This window comes from Sus scrofa, chromosome 15 (genome assembly GCF_054392235.1).
Source record: "Sus scrofa isolate SSC_HxYL_T2T_F1_AM1 chromosome 15, Sscrofa_HxYL_maternal_Yorkshire_Landrace_v2.0, whole genome shotgun sequence".
In the NCBI taxonomy this organism is placed as follows: domain Eukaryota; kingdom Metazoa; phylum Chordata; class Mammalia; order Artiodactyla; family Suidae; genus Sus; species Sus scrofa.
In genome coordinates this window covers 147,371,983-147,392,531 of record NC_139397.1, presented here as the reverse complement: position 1 = coordinate 147,392,531, position 20,549 = coordinate 147,371,983, and the positions used below count along the sequence as shown (strand labels likewise).

Sequence of the window (20,549 nt, the reverse complement as noted above, 5' to 3'; positions counted from 1 at the left end):
GACTTCCGCTCCGCCAGGTCCCTCCGCCTCGGGTCCGGCCACTTCCGGTTGCGCGGGACGCGGCGGAACGTCTTTGCGCCGGCCAGGTGGGAGCGCGTATCCCAGGACGCCGGCCCCCGGCCGCTGCGCCGCGGCGCTGGGTTTGGGGGACCCGGCGGCCTGCGGGCCTGAGCTGTGTTTCTGTTGGGTTGCCGCCGCCCGCCCTGCCCAGGGGAGCGCGTCCTGAGCCCTTCTCCGGGCAGGTTCGGAGAAATACAGCGCCGAGTCGGCGGCGGCGCAGGCTCTGGACCCATGGCTTTGGTACAGATCCCGACTCCACCCCCAGGGCGGCTGCACGGTACTGGCGATCCTGTACTGAAAGTATCCGCCTCTTCAGGTTGGCGTGTGGATTGAACGGGACCGTCAGTGGTAGGCGGTAGACAGGTGCCCCTCATAAGCGATAGCTGTTGTTAATCGTTGCTTATTTCTGCCAGGAGCTACAGAGCTAATCTCCGCTTTCTGAAGCAGTCAGAGATTGAGGGACCAATACCAGGTGACTAAGCTAGTAAGAGGCATACAGGAACCAGGGATGGTCCACCATCCTCCAGTTGCCTGCCAGATCTAAGCCCCTGCTTCAGATGCACAGCGGGCGCGCACACACACACACTGGAGTAAATGAGATGAGTTTGTGGTGACTGATTCCCAAAGCCAGCAACCCTCCACGTGGGGGAGGGGGTTATTTCCGGGGTCCTCTCCCCTCTCCATTATCAGGTCTTTATGTGACACTTTAACACTTTTTAGTCACTTTCACTGCACCTTTGATCTTGTGATGAGGGTAGAGAGGAACTGACACCTGTGCCCGTATTTATAGATGAAGAAATAGGCTGAGGGAACACAAATGACTTGCCCAAGTCGTCACCACCAGAACTCAGGCCCCAGCTATACTCTCAAAGCAGAGTCTTCTCCCTCAGAAAGACCAGCTGGCCATGTTTCCTGAGAGGGGCAAAGGGAGACTGGTCAGGGTCGCCTCCCTGCCTTCCTGCCTCCCTGCCTAGCTCGACCCCTCCTTTGGGACCAGTGCAAATACATGCCCTGGCCTGTGAGAAGAGAAGAAGGAAGTGTCTGTTTTCTAGGCCATCGAACTTTCTCGGAGTGTTGACGATTGGGTCAGAGTTGGGAATTCTGGACTCCAAACCTTATTTAGCCACCACTGGTCTGGGAAGCCCCTCACTCTGGGTCCCAGTTTGCCCAGGCCAAACACGGGGGAATAGTGACTCTTGCTTTTCCATGATGCTATGAGGAGCTCTTACTTTAACCATGGAAAAAGATGCTAGAACTCACAAAATGTTTGGTGATCAGTGACCCCAAAAATGCATCCGAATGGAAAGACCACTGGTACAGGTGAGTACTGGGTGCTCACAGCACCCAGAAAGCAGGCAGATGCCAGCTGGAGTGGACAGCTGCCTTTCTTTCACGAGAGCATTGGCTGCTACTCTTCACTTCTCTCTTGACTTCCCTCCTTCAGGAGCCTACAGGGAACTCATAGAAGGGAAAAGAGGGCCAGACCTGGAAGGATAGGACCTTGCCTAGTCAGGATAGGAAAAAACAGAGTCCTTAGGGCTTCAGAAATGATGGGAGTTGTTGACACTTTGCCGAAGTGAGGGGAATCACAGGACCAGCAAGCCAGTGCCACGTGGATGCCGATCCCACGAGCACATTTTGCCCACATCCCATCCCCAACCACTCCAGGGCTCCAGCTCTGCCGCTTTATTTCCCCAGCTTTTCTCAGGGCCTGTTGGCTCATATGACTGTGAAGGGGGCTCCCCAGAGAGCCTCCTCATAACCTCAGCAGCAGAACACAGCTGACAAGACACTGCGTGGCTAACAGCAATTGGTTGGCTCAGTCAGGGGAGGGCAGGTAGGGGCGGGGGTCTCCGGGGAATGGCAGGGCGGGCACCCGGTTGTAGTGGGCCATGAGGAAGATGCCAGCAGTGCCACAGACAAAGAGCGAGAGCATGACCAGGAAGCAGACACGGTCCAGCACTCGGCCCACCAGGAACCACTCCTTGTTCCCCTGAGGGTGAGAGGCAGGGTGTGAGATGACCAGTGGTGACACCAAGCTGGAGCCTTGTGCCACCCTTGGCCATCCAGCCTCCATTCATTTCCTTGAGTCCTTCTCACCTACTTCCAGGCCTCAACCTGGCTTCTTCCCAGGGGTCCTCTGGTCCCAGTCCCAGTTCTACCTTTCCCATCTCAATGCCCTACCACAGCCAGTCCCCTCATCCTGCCCCCATCTCAGGTCCAAGTCCCTCACCAGGTACTCAGCCCCCGACCCAGCCCAGACTGCCTTACACTGTCAAAGTGACTCTGCTGGTGCCGGGCGCGGGCAATGAGGTTGCAGGCTTCCACGCAGGCCTGGATGGCGGGGGCGGCCTGCTTCAGGCTGCCACACAGCTCCTGGCTCTGCCCGGACTCCCGGCCCTTCTCTGTTGGAGGCGGGAGGATTGGGGAGAAGAATGAAGGAAAACAGTCTGAGAAAGTGGCCTCTCCTTAGGGACCCCAGCCCCTCTCTCCCCAACCAGGACACCTGCCCAGCACTCATCTGCTGTGCCTGGCACCTTAGCCAACAGACGGCCCTTCCCGTCTGGAGTCCCAGGGTCCCACCCCCGCCTCACCTAGCTTCTCCAGCGCTGCCCTCACCAGCCCATTGCGCTGGTGCTGCCGGAAGAGGAGCTCACTGCGGGGCAGGCACAGGGCCACCTCCTCCCGAGCTGGGATGGACCATCCTGAGGAGGAGCCATTCCATAGCCGGGGCCGGGGGTCCTGCACAGCCGCTGGGGCCAGTGGGCGGACGTGCATCCGCAACAGCTGGGGCAGGAGCCGCAGGAACACCTGGAGGGGAGATGCTGGGGGTGATGTAGCTTTGCAGCCAGCAGACCTGGGCGTTTGGCAGCTGGGCTGGGCTTCAGAGCAGAAGGGCACAGAGGGCTCGTGAGCTGGGGGGCCAGAGGCAGCATGTCAGGCAAGGTGGGTCACTTGCCTGTTCTGTGCCAGACACTGAGCCCAGGGCCCAGACTTTTGTGCACAGCAGAATCACCAAGGCACTTGTCACAAACACAGGTTCCTGGGCTCTACCCCTGCTATTCTGGCCCAGGATGCCAGATGCCAGGGTGGGCCCGGAAATCTGCATTTGTGACAAGGGTCTCAGCTGACTGCTACCCGATGGGCCACAGATCACACCAGCACTGGAGGCAAACTGCTGGGCAGAATCCTGCCTCCGCCACTGTCTGGGCGTACGACCTTGGGTAAGCTATCTCACCTCTCTGTGCCTCAGTTTCCTCCTGTGTAAACTGTAGGTGATACTACTACCCTCTTTGGAGGGATTTTATGGACATTAAATAAGTTAGTATATTGGAGTTCCCTTTGTGGCTTAGTGGGTTAAGAATCTGACTAGTATCCATGAGGATATGAACTCAATCCCCGCCCTCGCTCAGTGGCTTAAGGATCCTGTGTCGATGTGGGCTGTGGTGTAGGTCAAAGACGCGGCTTGGATCTAGCGTTGCTGTGGCTGTGGCGTAAGCCGGCAGCTGCAGCTCCTAGTCTGGGAACTTCCATGTGCCTCAGGCTCGGCCCTCAAAAAAAAGTTAGTACATGTAATATACCTGCCCCATAGTAAGCATTATTCTTTTTTTTTTAATTTAAAAAATGTTTTTGTTTAGGACTCCACCTGCAGCATATGGAAGTTCCCAGGCTAGGTGTCGAATTGGAGCTGCAGCTGCCGGCCTACACCACAGCCACAGCAACACAGGATCCAAGCTGCATCTTGTGGCAATGCTGGAGTCTTAACTGCCGAGTGACGCCAGGGATGGAACCTGCATCCTCAGGGACACCAGTCGGGTTCTTAACCCCCAAGCACTCATTGTTATTCATCCATTTGGGCACGTGCTTCAAGACGCACGAGGGGCAGGTTTGCTGCTGAGTGCGGTAGGGGAGGAACACGCAGGGCACAGGCGTGCAGGGGGAGGCGAGTGGACTGGGCAGGAGGGTGCGGGCGTGGGGGTTGGGCAGCTTGCCTTGCGGACCCCTCCGGCCATGGAGTGTGTGTGGGGGGAGCGCAGAGATACGTTGAGCACGACCACAGCATTCACGACAATGAGGATGGTCACGACCAGGAGGAAGGTCAGGTACCTGCCGGGGTGGAGGGGGCAGGAGGCGGGGCTCGCCCTTCAGGGAGCACTCCATCCCCAGGCACCACCCGCACCCGAGCGGCTGATGCCCCCATCCCTTGGGGTGAGGGGCTGGCATGGAGGGGGATGGGAGGGGTGGCAGAAGGGCGGTGCCCTGCCTTCCTGAGAGGGGAGGGGAGGGGAGGAGGTGGGCACAGGCTCCAGGACCAGCCTTACTTGCTGATGAGTGGCACTGCCTGCGAGGTCTCGGGCACCTTCTTGGCCACAAGGAAGAGGAAGACGGTCTGGGCCAGGAGCACGTTGATGGCAACAGTACACTTCTGGCCACCCGCTGCCCATGACCAAGAGGCCCTCAGAGCAGATCGCCACCTCCCCACCGTGAGGCACCCCCCTCCCCACAAGGAGTCCATGTCCCCGGTCCCAGGTCCGGTGCCATTCTGCCCTCCCAGCTCCCCCCTGGGCCGCTGGCCAGGACCATGGCTCCCCTCCCACAGGCGCTGGGTACCCTTGGCGGGAAGGAAGTAGATGAGGACAGCCACGGAGGAGATGAGGACACAGGGCGCGATGATGTTGATGACGTAGAAGAGGGGCTTGCGCTGGATGAGCAGGTAGAAGACGACCTTCTGGTGGCCTGCCTCCTCGGCCGGCGCCGCCTCGTCCAGCAGCATCTTGGCCGGCCGGTGCCGGATGGCCCACTCCCCATTTTCTGTGGGCAGCAGGCTGAGTGGGCACAGGGGGTGCGGACAGGCAGACAGAAACCCAAGTCCGTGCGACCCAGCCACGGGGCAGCCAGCGTGTGCCCAGGGGAGCCAAGGGTGGAAACAGGGGCGGGTGGATGCCTGATCTCCCTCCTGCCGAAACTGGGCGAATTATCCTGGGGGAAATCAGAACTTTGCTGGGCCTTTGAATAGATGTATTTTATGGTTGGGTGTGGTTTTCACCTTGGGTTTCATGGGAGGGTGGCATGAGCCAGGTCTGGCCCTGCCCCACAGCCGGCTCCAGCAGGGGCCTTGGGTGGAGGGTACCTGTGAAAGCCTCGGGGTCAATGAAGATCCACTCGATGGTCTGACCGTCCTCTTGGCTCAGCTGCAAATTGATCTCGTTGGTGCTGTAGGTCTGGGACCTGGGAGACGGGGAGGGAAAGAGGATAAATTTGAGCGGGTGTAGACCCACCCACGGTGTCACACAGATGGTCACCTGAGGGCAAATGTGGGCCGTTTTGCCTCCAAAAGCGCAGCCAAGAATTTCTGAGGTCAGAAAATCCTGGCGGGATGTGACAGGGCAGGGAGTTGGGCTCTTGGAGTTGAAGGGCCAGGAGGCTGCTGCCCAGTGCGCCCCCTGGTGGCCAAATGTTCCAGGATCCCGCTGTTTCTGGGGGAGAACAGGGACCAGGGACCTTGGTGAGACCCTGCACCTCTCTGGTTTGCCCAGGAGGGTCTCCCTGCCAGGTGTCCTTGTGAAAAAGACCGTCCCTGTAAAATATGGGGAAACCCTCACACAGTCCCTCTTTCTCCCTTTTTTTTTTAAGGGTCACACCTGTGGCATACGGAGGTTTCCAGGCTAGGGGTCATATCGGAGCTATAGCCACTGGCCTACACCACATCCACAGCAACACGAAATCCCCAGCCGCATCATTGACCTACAGCACAGCTCACGGCAACACCAGATCCTTAACCCACGAGCAAGGCCAGGGATCGAACCTGCAACCTCATGGTTACTAGGGTTTGTTTCCTCTGCACCACAGGAACTCATTAGTGGATGAAGACACTGAGGCAGCGCCCCCCTCCTCCGCGGGGCTGGAGGGTGCAGCCTGTGTGAGCATGCGTGTCATGGACGTGTGTGGGCCTTCTTGCCCGCCCACCCCCGCCCTCATAGTCCCTCTTTGGGGCACAGTCAGGGAAACTAAGGCAGTGAAGGAGGGTGAGCGAGGAGCCTGGGCCTTAGCAGGCAGGGACATGGGTGTCTTGGGGTGTCTGGGCCCGAGTCAGGCACAGAGGCCCCAGGGAAGTGGAGTCATGCCCCTGGCTGGAAGCCCCATGTCCCCTCCCCCTCCAGGGCCCCTCTTGGAGCGGCTCCCCAAATCCCCACCCCCGTCAGTGGCCTCACTGGAAGATGAGGGAGCAGTTCTGCCAGTCGAAGGGGAAGTAGGTGACAGAGACGGGGCAGGAGGAGCGGAAGATGGCGGGCGGCAGCCAGTAGACGCAGCCATCGGGGGACACGAGCACGTTGCAGTAGAGGGCCACCTCGAACACGCCGTCCACGCTGCGTACAGACCAGGCCACGAGGCGGGGGGCTCATACCTGATGATCCCTGCCTGGCCAAGACCTGTGCCCAGACCAGCCCTCCGCCCCAAGTGGATGGAGCCTGGGGGCAGCAGCCCTCCCCCGCCCCTGCCCAGTCCCCTCCTGGCCCCACAGGAACCTCCCTGCCACACCCACCCCACTAGGGTCCCTCGGCCCCACCTCCTAATCACTACTGCGTTCCCCTACTCTCTTCATGTCCTAACAGTGAGCGACACACCAGCTAAGCTGCCAGGCCATTGGCAGCCCTAGCGAGCCTGTCCTGTTGACTCCTGACACAACTTCTGTAGGAGCTGTCCTTGTCCCCATGGTAGAGGAAGAGCCACCCACCCGGGTGGCCCAGGTGGGAGGTGCTGGAGCCAGGTCTGGAATCAGGTCTGCTGGCCCTGGGCCCTACCCTCATCACCTGTCCCCGTGGGGTCCCCAGGCTGCACCCTCTGTTCACCTGTCTCTTTTTCCCAGAGCCCCCTTGTCCTGCTGGGCTCTGCCCTTGTGTCCTTTGTCCCCCCACCCTGCCTGCACGCCGTCCTCACTTGTTCTCCAGCACGACGTCAGGCCGCCACACCATGGCAGACGGTACCCTCAGGATCCACAGGCCTTCGTAGTCGCTTGGGTCCCAGCGCAGGCGGTAGTCACACCACTGCTGCAGGGGAAGGGGGTGGCCAGGCCCCTGCTGCACCATCCCACCCCCAGGAACGGGAGCCTGGGGTTGGGTGGGGTGAGGGAGGGGAGGGGTGGACGAGGCTGGAGGGAAACAGCAGCTCCAAGGGCCTCGGGACCCCAGGGTGGGGGCTGATAGAGGGAAAGAGGGCGGCAGGGTGGCGTCTCACCATTTCTATCCAGACGTTGGTGGTGAGGGCCTCCTCTCGCTCATTCTGGGGGTGCAGAACGGAGGGCTAAACCCCATCCCTTAGCCTCCCCAGAGGTTAGTCCCGACGAGACCCCAGCTTTTGGGCGGCCCCCTCGGGAGTTTTCCAGCTCCCGGGCTCTCCCCTGTGGGCGCTCCCTGCTCCTGGCTGCTGGGGCCAGCCCCCTCTCTCCCCAGCAGGTCCCAGGGGCAGGAGGTGCCACCCCCCACCCGGCCCCTGTCCTGCATCGCGTGCTCACCAGGGAGATGAGGTTGGTCAGGGTGAGCTTCAGGCTGACGTTGACGACATCCGAGTCGTGCTCGGCGGGCCTCAGGTGGGGGTTGTAGTTGTGCATCAGGTCCCCGAGCAGCCGCTCCTCCTGGTTCCGGCCCTGGGCCCCTGCAACCGTCCGCGGTGAGTGGGGGGTGCAGGGGCTCTGGGGCCGAAGGAGAGGGAGGCCGCAGGAGGGTGTGACTTGGAGAAGCAGGGAGCTGGGGGTGGCAATCGGGCTCCAGTAACCCTCCAGACCCTCCGTCCCCTGAGGCCTTGCACCCCGGCTCCTGGACACTCCAGGCCCTGCACCCCCCAGGGTCCACACCCAGGCAGACAGCCAGCAGTGGCAGGAGGAGTAGCAGCCTCTGGCCCCCGTGCATGGCGCCGCAGCTTTCGGCAGTGACAGCAGTGGGACTGCAGCTCCCCCGGCCTGGGCTAGAGAGATGCAGGCTCTGGGTCTCATGTAACAGCCCACACTCCCACCCCAGCCAGCCTGGCCCCACCAGCTGTCTGACCACAGAGCCGTCAGCTGTTCCAGGATGGACACAATGCCAGGGTCAGGTTACCCAGACTGGGGAGGACCGAGGGGCCCCGTCTGCCCCAACGGAGACGGTCCAGCATCTGTCCCCACGCTCAGGCTCCATCCATGTTCCAGCTGGGGCCGAGGACACCAGCCAGGGACAGATGGGTGGGGAGAGAAGGCAGGGTGCTGAGGAGGGGCCTTGACCAGGGTCAGAATTTGGGGGATGTGTTTGTGTGACAGCTGATGGGTAAGCAGGTTTCGTCCCAAACATGTCCCACCAGCCTGACATCTCCATGGTGACTCCACCAGGCTGAGACGCTGAAGGCCAAGTGCCCACGGGAGAGACCAGCTCTGTCCCCCAGGCAACGACACCTTAACACAAATGAGGGCACCAGGTCAGTGTCCCCCCATTCTCTGAGGCATGGGACTGGGGCCTGGTGAGCTTGAAACGGGGAGGGTTGGGAGTTCCTGGTGTGGCTCCATGGGTTATGAACCCAACTAGCATCCATGAGGACGTGGGTTCAATCTCTGGCCTCGCTCCGTGGGTTAAGGATCCGGTTGCCGTGAGCTGCACTGTAGGTCACTGCAGATGCAGCTTGGATCCAAGGTGGCTGTGGCTGTAGTGTCGGCCGGCAGCTGCAGCTCCAATTCGACCCCTAGCCTGGGAACCTCCCTATGCCACAGGTGCAGCCCGCAAAAGAGAGAAAATCTCTCGTGTTCACTTGCGGTCTAACAGCTTTGCCACCTTCTACTCCAGAGGCTGGAAAAGCAAAATGATTGTTTCCCAGGCTCCCTTGCAGATGGAGTGGCCGGGTGAAAACAGCTTGGCTGATGGGGTGTCTGTTGATGTCGGCTGAGGGGCTTCAGCTTTTGCTTCCTGATAAAAGGGGCAGAAATGGCTGGCCCCTTTCCTACTTGATGTGATGCGTGGTGATGTGACAGTCATCGAACCACCAGAAGCAACCAGCCTGAAGACAAAGCCGGGACACTAAGGAGGAAGGGCTGGGCAGGGGGCACAGAGCCTGGGTCCCTCCTAGCTTTGTGGGGCAGCTGAGACACAGCTTACCATGTGAGAAAGAGGACACCTTACTTCTTGTTTAAATCACAGGGTTTTTTGTTTGTTGGTTTGTTTGTTTTGCTTTTTAGGGCCCCCACCTGGCATATGGAAGTTCCCAGGCTAGGGGTCTAATTGGAGCTTCCGCTGCCAGCCTACACCACAGCCACAGCAACGCTGGATCCTTAACCCACTGAGCGAGGCCAGGGATTGAACCCACATCTTCCTGGATACTAGTTGGGTCCATTCCCTGCTGAGCCACAGTGGGAACTCCCTAAACCACAGTTCTTTGGGTTTTGTGTTCCTTACGGCCCAGCGCAATCCTGATGGATTCATGGCCCTTTGCAAGAGAGTGGGTAGCCTTGATGGCCTGCAGAGTGTGTAGGGACGCCCTCTGGCTTCTTGGGAAGCTGGTCCCTGGGGTGTGACTTCCTGGGAAGGGAAGGCCACATGGATAGGTCCCGATAGCACCCTGGGGGAGTGGGTACTGTCGGGGGACCCTCTGTGACCCTGGGCACCTGCGTAAGAGTTACCCCTGGTTGGGTGTGGCATTTGGGGGTTGCCTTCTCTGGAATGGTTACAGCCACTTGAGCAGGTCAGACAAGGAGACCTTCCTGTCGGACTAAGACCTGCTGCCCACAGCGCCACCGTATGACAGAGAGAGGCAACAACAGTGGCTGAGGGATCTGATTTCTGCCCTCTCTGGTCTCAGTGAGACAGGCACCTTCCCAGCGTTAGTGGCCAATTCCAGGAAAGACCCAGACAGACTGTTCATCTGAAGGATAGAAGTCCAAGCTATTTTCTTTCCCTGTTCAAGGGGAAAAGTTAAAGATTTGTACCTTGACTTTTTGATTTAAAAAAACTTTTTTTTTTCTTTCTGCAGCCACACCTGTGGCATATGGAAGTTCCCAGCCCTGGGATTGAGTCGGAGCTGCATCTGCGACCTACACCACAGCTCACAGCAACACCGGATCCCTAACTTGCTGAATAAGGCCAGGGATCGAACCCGTGTCCTCACAGATACTAGGTGAATTCATTAACCACTGAGCCACCTTTGCAGATGAGAAAACTGAAGCCAAGAGATGAGGAGTGGTTCACTGAAAGTCATGCCGCTAGTGTAAGGCGCCACCCCAAAACGTTGTCTCTTCAAACAACAAACATTTATTGTCTCATGATTGCTGAGGGTCAGAAATCCAGTAGCCGTTTAGTTGGGAGGTTCTAGCTCAGAGACTTTTGGGGGGCTGTGATCTCCTCTGAAGGCTCCATTGTGCCTGAAGGATCCCCTTCCAATATCACTCACATAGCTGTTGGCAGGAGGCCTCAGTTCCTTGCCATATGGGCTTCTCCACAGTGCTGCTCATCATGCCAGCCGGCTCCCCCAAAGTCCAAGAGCCAACTGAGAATGATTGAGGGAGTGCGAGCAAGACAGACAGAAAGAGGGGGGCGGGGTCCAGCAGGTCTCCACAGTACTGGGCTGCAGGTTCGATCCCCAGCCTGGCACAGTGGGTTAAGGATCCAGGATCGTATGAAGTCCCAACTGGGGTGCAGATCTGATCCCTGGCCTGCGAACTCCCTATGCCATGGGGAAGCCAAAAGAGAAAAAAAGAGAGGGGGGGGGCTACAGTGCCTCTTAGGACCTAATCTCGGAAGTGACGCACTAACACTTACGCTCCATGCTCTGGGTCGCACAGACAAGTCCTGGAGCCGTGGGAGTCACTACGCAGGGTATAAATAACAGGAAGTGGGGATCATGGGGCAACCTTGGTGGTGGGCTATCTCACAGAAACACATCCTTTGGCTCCTGCACCCTCAGCCTTTGGCCCTCGGGATGGGATTGGTGGGGGCCCCTTGGCGGTGGAGCTGCCAGATTCAGCAAAGTAAATTACAAGAGTCCCAGTTAAAGTTAAATTTCAGATAAACAAGGAATCATTTCTTAGCACAAGTATGTCCCAGGTCTTGCCTGGCAACCCCGCTCCAGCGAGGAGGAATAGGGTCAAGAGGGGACAATCCTGGGCGGACGGCCGAGTCCCAGGGCTCTAGGATGGTGTGTGTGACCCGAGGCTGATGGGCTGACCTCTGGCCCCTGCAGATGCTGAACCTGACCCTTCCACCCCCCGCCCCAGCTTCCCAGAGGGAACCAGACAGGGAAGCCAAGGCAGAAGGGCCTGGGGGAGCCCATTCTGCATTCCCGGTGCTCCCACGCCTGCCAAAAATCTCTTCTGCCAGTGGCCTGGAGAGGGGTCTCCCCAACCTCAGCTCCAGGTGGTGTCTCAGAAGCCCAAGGCTAAGGGGTGTCAGGAGGAGGTGGCTGGAAGAGGTGGGGGGGGCGGGTGAAGGCACAGGATCCCACCTGCTCTACCTCCACTTGGGGGCAGAGGAGGCAAGAAGTTTTTTTTGTTTTGTTTTGTTTTGTTTTGTCTTTTTGCCATTTCTAGGGCCGCTCCCGCAGCAAATGGAAAACTTTCATTGTTTAAAGCAAAGGCACAAGTAAAATATTTCGGGTTATCATACAATGTTACAATAAGAAATTCCAAGAGTGAAACAAATTTTGCATCTCTATAGTATATCTAATGTATGATTCTATCAGTTCTTCTTTGGAGTGAAAAGAAGGGACCAATAGATCAATGGACCTGATGTAAAAGCTTGGATTATAAATAGCATCCACTCCAGTTTTAACCAGAAAGTTGAGTTTCAGTAGAATGAATTAAATGAAAAGTAATTAATTAAAAAACTTACTGTTTTGCTAATGACAGAGCAGCAATAACTTTCAGGCGAAAGCTCATCGTAAATCCCTGATTTCATGAACTGTGAGCTGTGGACATCTGGTACTCAGACAGTAATCAAGCTAGCCATGAAAGGCCCTCAGAGAGCCGTCCCCCCCCGAAGGCCGGCCCGAGTGCCATCCTCCCTGGTCCCCGAAGGCCAGCCCCCTGCCTCTCCCCCCATCATCCTGCCCCGCCCCCAGCTGGGGTCCACTCTCAGACCTCCGTTGGCTCCTGGCTTTATTCACAAAGGAACCACTGTTGAGAAATGGGGCTTCTCCCTCGCTTCCCTTGATCTCAGCTGAGTCTCGGCTCCAGCCTCGCAGGACCAACTGGGTTGGAGTCTCAGGGCTGGGAGTCAGCCTCCCCAAGAAGAGTCTGTGGATGCTTAGACCCCTGTCCTCACAGCTACCCACCCCACCCCCACCCGACCCCCTCCCCCTCCCCTCCAGGCCCATCCCTTTCAGGCCCAACCTTGCCTCCCAGCCCAGCCCACCCCCACCCCCCCCCGCCCAAGGCCCACTCTAGATGAAGCGCTTGTCCTGCTCGCGGTAGGAGAAGGGGTCCCCGGGGAAAGGCTGGGGTGGAGGCTGGTTGTAGGCGCCCTGCAGGAAGATCCAGGCCGTGCCCACCACCATGATGGGCGTCACCACAAACAGGCAGAGACGATCCACCGTGCGGGCCACCCGGTTCCAGCAGTCCTTCTCCTGGGGGCAAAGGTGACAGAAACAGCGGGGTCGGAAGGGCCCTCAAACCACAGACGCATGCCCCAAGCTGGGGCCTGGTGACAGAGGCATGGCCTCGGGGTACCTGTGAGCCTGCCTCGGGCTCACAGCAGATGGGCTGGGCTGGCATGTCCCCCAAACAGGAGACGGAGAATGGGGCCATAGCCTCCCTCCCAGCCACTCACTGCTGCCACTAGCCTCTTTGTGAACTGGAAAAAGGGGCCCCTTTCTCAAGACAGAATCTTTTAAAGTTCTACAATATTCAACAATCATATAAGGCTGTCTTTTATTTTATTTATTTATTTTTTTGCTTGCTAGGGCTACACCCACGGCATGTGGAGGTTCCCAGGCTAGGGGTCCAATCAGTGACAGCTGCCGGCCTATACCACAGCAATGCAGGATCTGAGCCACATCTGTGACCTGCACCACAGCTCACGGCAATGCCAGAGCCTTAACCCACTGAGTGAGGTCAGGGATCAAACCCGCAACCTCATGTTTCCTAGTTGGATTGGTTTCTGCTGCGCTATGCCAGGAACTCCAAGGCTGCCTTTTAAATGTCTTGCTTTGGCCGGTGTTTCAGGATTGAGCAGGGACAGAAAATGATTGGCAGCTGGGAAGGACCTAAGGGAGGTCCAGAGTATGGTCCCAGCAGGGCAGAGCTGTGTGCCTGTGTGTATATCTGAGTGCCACCTTGGGATTACTAGGCAGGGGCTCCCCTTCCTGAGGGGCCTGGCATCTGCCCCCACTGTGAAGTCCTTCACCTAAGTTGGTAGGTATCTCTGAGGGGAACTGTGCCCATTGAAGATAGGTTATGCTTGATCAGTGCACCACTTGAACACCTGTACACGGCAACCCTGTGGCTACTCACATCATTGTAATTGTTCTGGTCCTTCATGTGGTTGACGATGAAATTGGCCCCATCCACAGCTGGCTTCAGCTCACTGAAGAGCTCCTGCTGGGCCTGATCAGAGCCTGCTGGGGGCCGGCCTGTGGACACCGGGCCAGAGGTGGACATGAGGTCTGCCCCCACCCCACCTCCCACAGATAGGCCAAACCCCACACCACTGGGGACCCACGTGCAGTGGTGAGGCGCCGGGCCAGCCCGTGCCGCTCTGACTGCTTCTCAAACATGAGGTCACTTCGGGACTTCACTGAGAAGTATTCCTCTGCCTTGGAGATGTAGCCCAGGGAGCTGCTCCTCCGGACCAGGGCCCCGGGGCTGGGCCCATCCTCTGCTGGGCGGGACATGTGCAGAACCTCGGGCAGGGTCTCCAGGAAGAGCTGCGCAGGCCGGGGGGGACATCTGACAAACGTGCGCCACCTTCACCCACCCAAACATCTGGGCCTCCATTCCTGGCTGCCACGAGGTGCTCCCCAGTCTGATGCTGTCATTTATTCCCCCAATCCCCTACCGATGGACACTTAGGTTGCTTCCAACTCTCCCTCATTCCTCACAGCATAGAGAGCTTATTTGTTGAAAATGAATTATACAGGAAAACCAAAAAAGTAAGAAAAATGAATGCCCCCAATCCCGAGCTTAGACGGAAAAACTTGCTAAATTGCCTTCAGCTGTCCCAGAACAACCAGGTGACCCTGCAGAGGCCAAGAGGCAAGGCCAGCCCCCTCCTGGGCACGCAGCCCCCATAGTTCTCACCTTTCTTTGAAATGAGATTTAACAAACACACAGTAGCATCCACAAATCCTAAGCCTGTGGCTAGGTGAAATTTTACAGATGCATTCAGCTGCATAAACACCTCTCAGATAAGAACTTTATCTCCAGAATGTTCCCTGTGCCTCACTCCCATCAATCCCTACCGACCCCAGAGGGAAACACCGCCTTGACGTCTATGTACCAAAGATTGATTTTACCTGTCCCTGAACTTTCAAAGGAAATCTCACAGTGTCTGGGTTTTCTTGTTTGTCTTTCTCTTTTGGCTGCCCCACGGCCTATGGAGTTCCTGGGCCAGGGATCGAATCCCAACCACAGCTGCAACCTATGCTACAGCTGCGGCAACACTGGATCCTTTAAACCACAGTGAGGGCCTGGGGATCGAATCTGCGTCCTGGCGCTGCAGAGACATCACCGACCCCTTTACGCCACAGCGGGAGCTCCTAGCGTTTGGTTTCTTTCAGATAACACTGGCCTGGGAGAGGGGTGCCTGGGGCGTGCGGAGCAGCAGGGTCGCTTGGCCACCGGGTAGCGCTCTGGGTGTGAGGGTCCGACCCCGACTTCGCTCGTTCCCCTGCAGAGGCGCGAGCATCACCTCCAGCTTTTGGTTCCCGAGAGCCCTCACCTGCTTGACGCCGTCAGACAGCACGTGCGTGCTGGGCGTGCGGAAGTGGATGTTGAGCACGATGACGCAGATCACCACGACCATGGCCACCAGCACCATGCCGAAGAGCAGGAACCTGCGGGCACGTGCACCCTGGAGCCCCGCCCAGGACCAGGCGGGCGGGGGGGGCGGGGCGGGGTGTGGGCGGGGCGGGGCGGGGCGGGGCGTCACTCACTTGCCGATGAGCGGGATGGCCATGGACGTGGCTGGCAGCCGCTTGGAGATAAGCAGCAGGAAGACGGATTGGGCCAGGAGCACTGAGATGGCCATTGATGTCTTCTCGCCACCTGAGGAGCCCCGACTTAGCTGTGACCCCTGGTTCTGGGCCAGAAGGGTCCCACGGGGGCCCCCGCACGACTGTTCATGGTGCCATGGGGCCCTGGGCTAAGGAGCTAGAGCACCTTGGTTCGAATCCCACCGTGCCTCTTCCTGCTAGGTGGGTATGTAGCCTAACCTCTCTGTGCTTCAGTTTTCTCAACTATTAAATGTTAAATGCTCATCCTCTGCCTGGCACTGGGTAGAGCTCGGGGGACACCAGCTGTCATTGTCAGCCAATCCCTGCCACTCCACCCTCCTATATGACACATCTGCTGTGTCTCTCCCCAGGGCGTTCTCACAACACCAGATAATGCCCTTGGCTCAGACCCCGGCCCAGCCCAGCCCGCCCTGCTCTTCCGCCCTGAGTCCCGGAGGTGCTGTGATCCCGGACCCACCCCCAGCACCCCTCCTCTATCTGCAGTGTGCCTCCAGGCCACACTCCTAGTCTCGTAGTTTCCATGCTGCCTGCCAGGGCTGAGTCATATTATTATTATTATTATTATTATTATTATTATAGCTGCACCTGCAGCATATGGAGGTTCTGGGCTTGGGATCAAATCATAGCTGCAGCTGCAGGCCAATGCCACAGCCACAGCAACACCTGATCCTTAACCCACTGTGTGAAGCCAGGGATCGAACCTGCATCCTCATAGAAACTAGTCAGGTTCTTAACCTACTGAGCCACAAAGGAAACTCTAGGGGCTGGGTCATATTTGTCTCAGGAACCCACTGTGCCCTGCTTATAGGAAATGTTCTGGAGGTAAGTGATCACAGATGACAAGTGCCCTTCTAGAACCAGGTGAGACTGGATTGCATGTTCCCTGCCCTGGCTTCCTAGAGACTCTGTTATTCACCCATTGGCTCAACAGCCAGACTCTCAGGCGCACAGTGGTGACTGCGCAGCCTGATCTCAGCCTGATGGAGTGACACGCTAAGGGATCTCCCCAGGGAAGCCCATCTCAAGAGGCAGAAGTATTCCTGTCGTGGCTCAGTGGTTAACGAATCCAACCAGGAACCATGAGGTTGTGGGTTCGATCCCTGGCCTTGCTCAGTGGGTTAAGGATCCGGCGTGGCCGTGAGCTGTGGTATAGGTCACAGACGCGGCTCGGATCTGGTGTTGCTGTGGCTCTGGCGTAGGCTGGCAGCTACAGCTCCGATTGGACCCCTAGCCTGGGAACCTCCATATGCCATGGGTGTGGCCCTAAAAAGTCCCAAAAAAGGGGGCAGAAGTGAGGTCCAAGGAGGGTGAACCTCCCCGGGGGTCCTGCGCTCTTGGGGGATGTCCGACAGGGTCATGGAGCGCTGCCACTGGCAGGGAGCCCCGGGAGGGGTGACCCCAAGGGGCTCCCAGGAGGAGGGAGGGCAGGGCGGGGCGCCGGGGCTCACAGTCGGCGGGCAGGTAGAAGACCAGGTTGATCATGAAGGAGATGAGCACGCAGGGCACCAGGATGTTGATGACGTAGAAGAGCGGCTTGCGGCGGATGATGAGGTAGAAGGTGACGTCCTGACGGCTGGGGCTGTCCAGCGGGGCACTGGGGTCCACGTTGACCCTGGCCGGCCGGTGCACGATCTCCCACTCCCCGTTCTCTGAGGGTGGCACGTGGACACCTTGGGGTCAGGCTGGGAAAGGGGGCTGGGGGGGCCTTGGGGCAGGGGGGGGGGCTGGCCCAGAGGCACAGCCAGGCCTGTCTGCAGGGCCCTGATGGGGCTGGGGGCTGGGGTGGGGGCCCAGAGGAAGGCCCCCAGTCTAGGGGTGGATGTCTTTCCCTGGGGCTTCGGATGGAAGTTTCAACCTACAAGGGGGAAGTTCTCCTCTGAGACTGATTTTTTTTTTTTCTTTTTAGGGCTGTACCTGCGGCCTTATAGAAGTTCCAGGCTAGGGGTAAAGTCAGAGCTGCAGCTGCCAGCCTATGCCACAGCCACAGCAATACTGGATACTTAATCCACTGAGTGAGGCCAGGGATCTAACCCACATTCTCCTGGATACTAGTCAGGTCCTTAACCCACTGAGCCACAGTGGGAACTCCTCTGGGACTGATTTTTTTTTTTTTTTTTTTCTCCTTGAAAAACACAGAAGCTGAGGTCATGGATATTTCACATAAGGAGACTTGGGGGAAATGAGGCAGCGAGAGGAAAAACCCCTCTCTCCATGATGTACCAGCCTTGGGATGAGTGGCATTTAGGTCTTTCCTCTGACAGACAGGGCCAGGGGTAGGTCTCTGTCAAAGATCTGAGCCTGGTCACAGAGAGGGTTGGGGCGGGGACATTGGGAGGGGGCGACATATACCCCATCAGAATGACAGCCAAAGCCCCAACTATCCCTATCTGGGGGCAGGAAGACTAACCACAGCTCTTCCCAGGGAACCTGCCCAGCCCCAGAAGGTCTGGGTACCCGTGTGTCCATGTCCCAAGGGTATGGACACACAGGAGCGTCTCGGGGCAGGGGCGGGTGTGTGTGCCAATGTGACTGTATCTGGGGGCGAGGGTCTGGAGGGCCTGCCCACCCAGCAGCTGCTGCTCCAGCACCTGTGAAGCCCTCGGGGTCAATGATGATCCACTCCACGGGGTAGTAGCGCTCGTCTTTCTTTTCCTGCTTCAGGCTCAGGGTGATCTCCTTGGCCGTGTACTTGAGCGAGCTGGGGAGCGCAGTGGGCAGAGGGTAGTTTAGGGGGTTCACGGTGGGGGGGGGCCACTGTGGGGATGGGACGCTCTAACCAGGACAGAGCAGGGACCTCTGGCTGAGGGTACCCCATTCACCTCGCCCCCAGGGCGCCCTGGGGTGGCTGGAGAAATGGGTGCACCTGAACTTGAGGGAGCAGTTCTGCCAGTCGAAGGGGAAGTAGGTGACAGAGATGGGGCAAGAAGAGCGGAAGATGGCGGGCGGCAGCCAGTACACGTAGCCGGAGGGGTCGACGAGGACGTTGCAGGAGTAGGAAATCTGGAAGGAGCCGTCATTGCTGGGGGACAAGGACAAGGGCCACAGTGAGTGCTGGGCAGCTCGGAACTGGCAGGATTGGGGGCAGCAGAGGAAGCAGGGCAGTCAGAAGCTTGAGGCTGGAGGGAGAGGCTCAAGACCCTGAAGGGAGACAGAGTGATGGGGGTGGGGGCAGGGAGGGCTGTGGCTCAACTTGTTCTCCAGCACAATCTCTGGGAGCCACACCATGTCAGAGGGCAGGCGCAGGACGCTGATGTTGCCAAATTCTCCTGCATTCCATTGCAGCCGGCTGTCTGTCCAGCCCTGGAAGCCCAAAAGGAATGTCAGTAGTGGGTTCTGCTCTTGTCCAGACGCCCCTACACCTCCCATTTCACTGGGGGAAGACTGGACAGGGTCTGGGGTTGTGACAAAAGAGGTCAGAGAAGGTGGGTAAGGAGTGAGGACTCAGTCCACCATGTACGGCTGTGTAGGTCGTGCACTGCACGATGAAGGGCACACTATTTCCATCGCGGCCGTAGAAAGCTTGTTATGAGCTTCTGGCAGGTGGTAGACAGTGTCTTCTAATGAAATCAAGATATTGTGACAGTTTTCCCCTAGACAAAGACTCCTAATCCACCAAAGGCTCTATCTGGGCTTGTGGCTGCACTTGCTCGTGGGAAGGGCAGCTGGGCCTGAGGTTTCTCTGTAAGGCAGGAGCCAGTCCCTTCTGGAGGACAGTGTCTGAGGCAGGCTGGGGATCCCCAAGCAGAATCCCCAGGGGAACCTGGGCCCTGCGCCCTCACCCCCTAGCTCCGGGCAGGGTGTTCCCCTTACGTGCTCGATCCACACATTAGTGGTGAGGGTCTCTTCGACTTCTTTCTGTAATCAAACAGGAGGACGGTCCCCCAGGGGCTGGCACACATTCACCAGGCACTACTCCCGGCTGCCACCCAGGGGAAACCACGACAGTGGCCTGCCTCCAGCAGTCAGGAGTGGTGGGGCGGACTGCGGAGCAGGGAGGGAACACATGGGTAGGATATGGGGGGTGCCCCAGAGCTGAGGCTGGGGAAGGGGCAGCAGCCCCAGGCCTGTGGGCAGCACCGGGCATGGAGGCGGCCTGAGCATGTTTCCCAGGGGAGAGGAGCGACCAGGGACCGGGCTGGGGCCTTGACCTTCCTCCACGGCCATCCCAGTCCCAGAGACAGCCAGGCCTCCAGGAGGCTGTTCCTGCCTGCCCTTCCCCAGCCCGGCCAGGGGGGCATCTCACCAGGGAGATGAGGTTGGAGAGGGTGAGGGCCAGGGTAACCTCCACGCTCTCCTCTTTGTGTGCCACGGGCCGCAGCTCCTTGTTGTAGCCCTTCTCCTCAAAGAGGTACCGGATCAGCCGCTCCTCCTCATTCAGAGCCCAGCTGCCTGGGGAGGGTTGGGGACAGGGGCCCGGGAGGACACTGCCCTGAGGTCCTGCTGGGCATGGAGCTGGGCCCCTGCGGTCTGCCCCTCCAGGAAGAAATGGCAATGGGGTGGGGGGAGGGAGCCTCATGGAGGGGGAGCCGGGAGGGGACCATGCAGTGGGGGACCCCGGTAGGCCTATCCTCAGGGACCCTTCAGGGAGGGGCGACAGCAACTCTTACCACGCATGGACAGGGCAGCCAGCAGCCCCAGCATGAACACAGGGCCCTCCATCCCGCTCCTCTGACTGGGTCTCGGGTCTGCCCCCTCCTGACTGTCAGTGGGGCTGGGGAATGTGGGTGGGTGACAGAGGGGACAGGTGCAGGGTGGGGGGGCGGTAAAGGGAAGAGGCAGCCGGAAACGCAATCTGATACCTCTAGGCTCTGCCGAGAAACTGGGGCAGGTGATGGGGGGGTGGGGGACAGGGACTTGCCAGACGGGCAGGGGCCCAAGAACATGAGGCTAAGATCCCAGACTGGGACTCGCCATAGCTAGCGGTGAGGGTGGGGGCTGGGCAGAGACACTGAAGCCCAGGGTGGCCCTGGTCTGCTATGGACAGGGGAGCAGTCAGGCAGGTCAGCTGCGGCCATTTCTTGGGGGGGTGGATGGGACAGGGAGGCTGAGATGGGGTTTGCAGTCCCTGACCAGTGACTCTACCAACTGCTTCTGGAAGCTGGGCCCACCCCCCCAGAGATCCAAGGTCCACCCGCCTGGTTCCCATCTTAAGAAAGCTCTGGGGAGTTCCCGCCATAGCTCCACAGTTGACAAACCCAACTGGTATCCATGAGGACGTGGGTTCAATCCCTGGCCTCGCTCAGTGGGTTAAGGATCTGGCATTGCCGTGAGCTGTGGTGTAGATTACAAAAGCAGCTCGGATCCCGCTT

At 58.7% G+C, this 20,549-nt stretch overlaps 2 protein-coding genes across 13 annotated transcripts; both read right to left on the bottom strand.

Moving 5' to 3' along the window:
* Positions 1-1,731: 1,731 nt before the first annotated feature.
* Positions 1,732-8,032, bottom strand: CHRNG (cholinergic receptor nicotinic gamma subunit). 5 transcript variants are annotated; one of them, XR_014830254.1, is made up of 12 exons: positions 7,913-8,032; positions 7,574-7,713; positions 7,297-7,341; positions 7,000-7,109; positions 6,273-6,428; positions 5,192-5,289; positions 4,672-4,872; positions 4,383-4,420; positions 4,053-4,167; positions 2,655-2,871; positions 2,332-2,465; positions 1,732-2,053 (listed from the first exon to the last, which is right to left on the bottom strand). XR_014830254.1 is itself a non-coding variant. In XM_003133731.4 (12 exons), the coding sequence occupies exons 1-12, from the start codon at positions 7,965-7,967 to the stop codon at positions 1,880-1,882; spliced, it is 1,560 nt and encodes a 519-aa protein (XP_003133779.2). In that variant the 5' UTR covers positions 7,968-8,032; the 3' UTR covers positions 1,732-1,879. The 5 variants fall into 5 exon arrangements, 4 of the variants coding, with proteins under 4 accessions (XP_003133779.2, XP_084856816.1, XP_084856817.1 ...); XM_003133731.4 differs by having other exon boundaries at positions 4,383-4,497; XM_085000690.1 differs by having other exon boundaries at positions 4,383-4,497; positions 7,000-7,106.
* A 2,273-nt stretch (positions 8,033-10,305) lies between these two features.
* Positions 10,306-19,910, bottom strand: CHRND (cholinergic receptor nicotinic delta subunit). Of its 8 annotated transcripts, XR_014830255.1 has the most exons (13): positions 19,848-19,910; positions 19,484-19,629; positions 19,051-19,095; positions 18,431-18,540; positions 18,104-18,259; positions 17,829-17,938; positions 16,689-16,889; positions 15,160-15,271; positions 14,946-15,060; positions 13,728-13,932; positions 13,520-13,638; positions 11,901-12,633; positions 10,306-10,737 (listed from the first exon to the last, which is right to left on the bottom strand). XR_014830255.1 is itself a non-coding variant. In XM_003133730.7 (12 exons), exons 1-12 carry the CDS (start codon positions 19,897-19,899, stop codon positions 12,451-12,453), a joined length of 1,554 nt encoding a protein of 517 aa, XP_003133778.3. In that variant the 5' UTR covers positions 19,900-19,910; the 3' UTR covers positions 10,306-12,450. The 8 variants fall into 8 exon arrangements, 6 of the variants coding, with proteins under 6 accessions (XP_003133778.3, XP_020931267.1, XP_005672338.1 ...); XM_003133730.7 differs by having other exon boundaries at positions 10,306-12,633; XM_021075608.2 differs by lacking the exon at positions 10,306-10,737 and having other exon boundaries at positions 12,154-12,633; positions 18,463-18,540; positions 19,484-19,625.
* Positions 19,911-20,549: the final 639 nt, after the last annotated feature.

What these genes read in the sequence shown, in the direction of transcription:
- CHRNG (XM_085000689.1), bottom strand. Translation starts at nt 7,967, where the DNA reads ATGCACGGGGGCCAGAGGCTGCTACTCCTCCTGCCACTGCTGGCTGTC. An exon ending in ACTGCTGGCTGTCTGCCTGG is followed by an intron (nt 7,714 to 7,912) that starts GTGTGGACCCTG and finishes GGACGGTTGCAG; the next exon opens with GGGCCCAGGGCCGGAACCAG. An exon ending in AGCAGAGTCACTTTGACAGT is followed by an intron (nt 2,054 to 2,331) that starts GTAAGGCAGTCT and finishes TCTCACCCTCAG; the next exon opens with GGGAACAAGGAGTGGTTCCT.
- CHRND (XM_003133730.7), bottom strand. Translation starts at nt 19,899, where the DNA reads ATGGAGGGCCCTGTGTTCATGCTGGGGCTGCTGGCTGCCCTGTCCATG. An exon ending in TGACCCCGAGGGCTTCACAG is followed by an intron (nt 16,890 to 17,828) that starts GTGCTGGAGCAG and finishes TGCCACCCTCAG; the next exon opens with AGAACGGGGAGTGGGAGATC. An exon ending in CCGGCGCCTCACCACTGCAC is followed by an intron (nt 13,639 to 13,727) that starts GTGGGTCCCCAG and finishes CGGTGTCCACAG; the next exon opens with GCCGGCCCCCAGCAGGCTCT.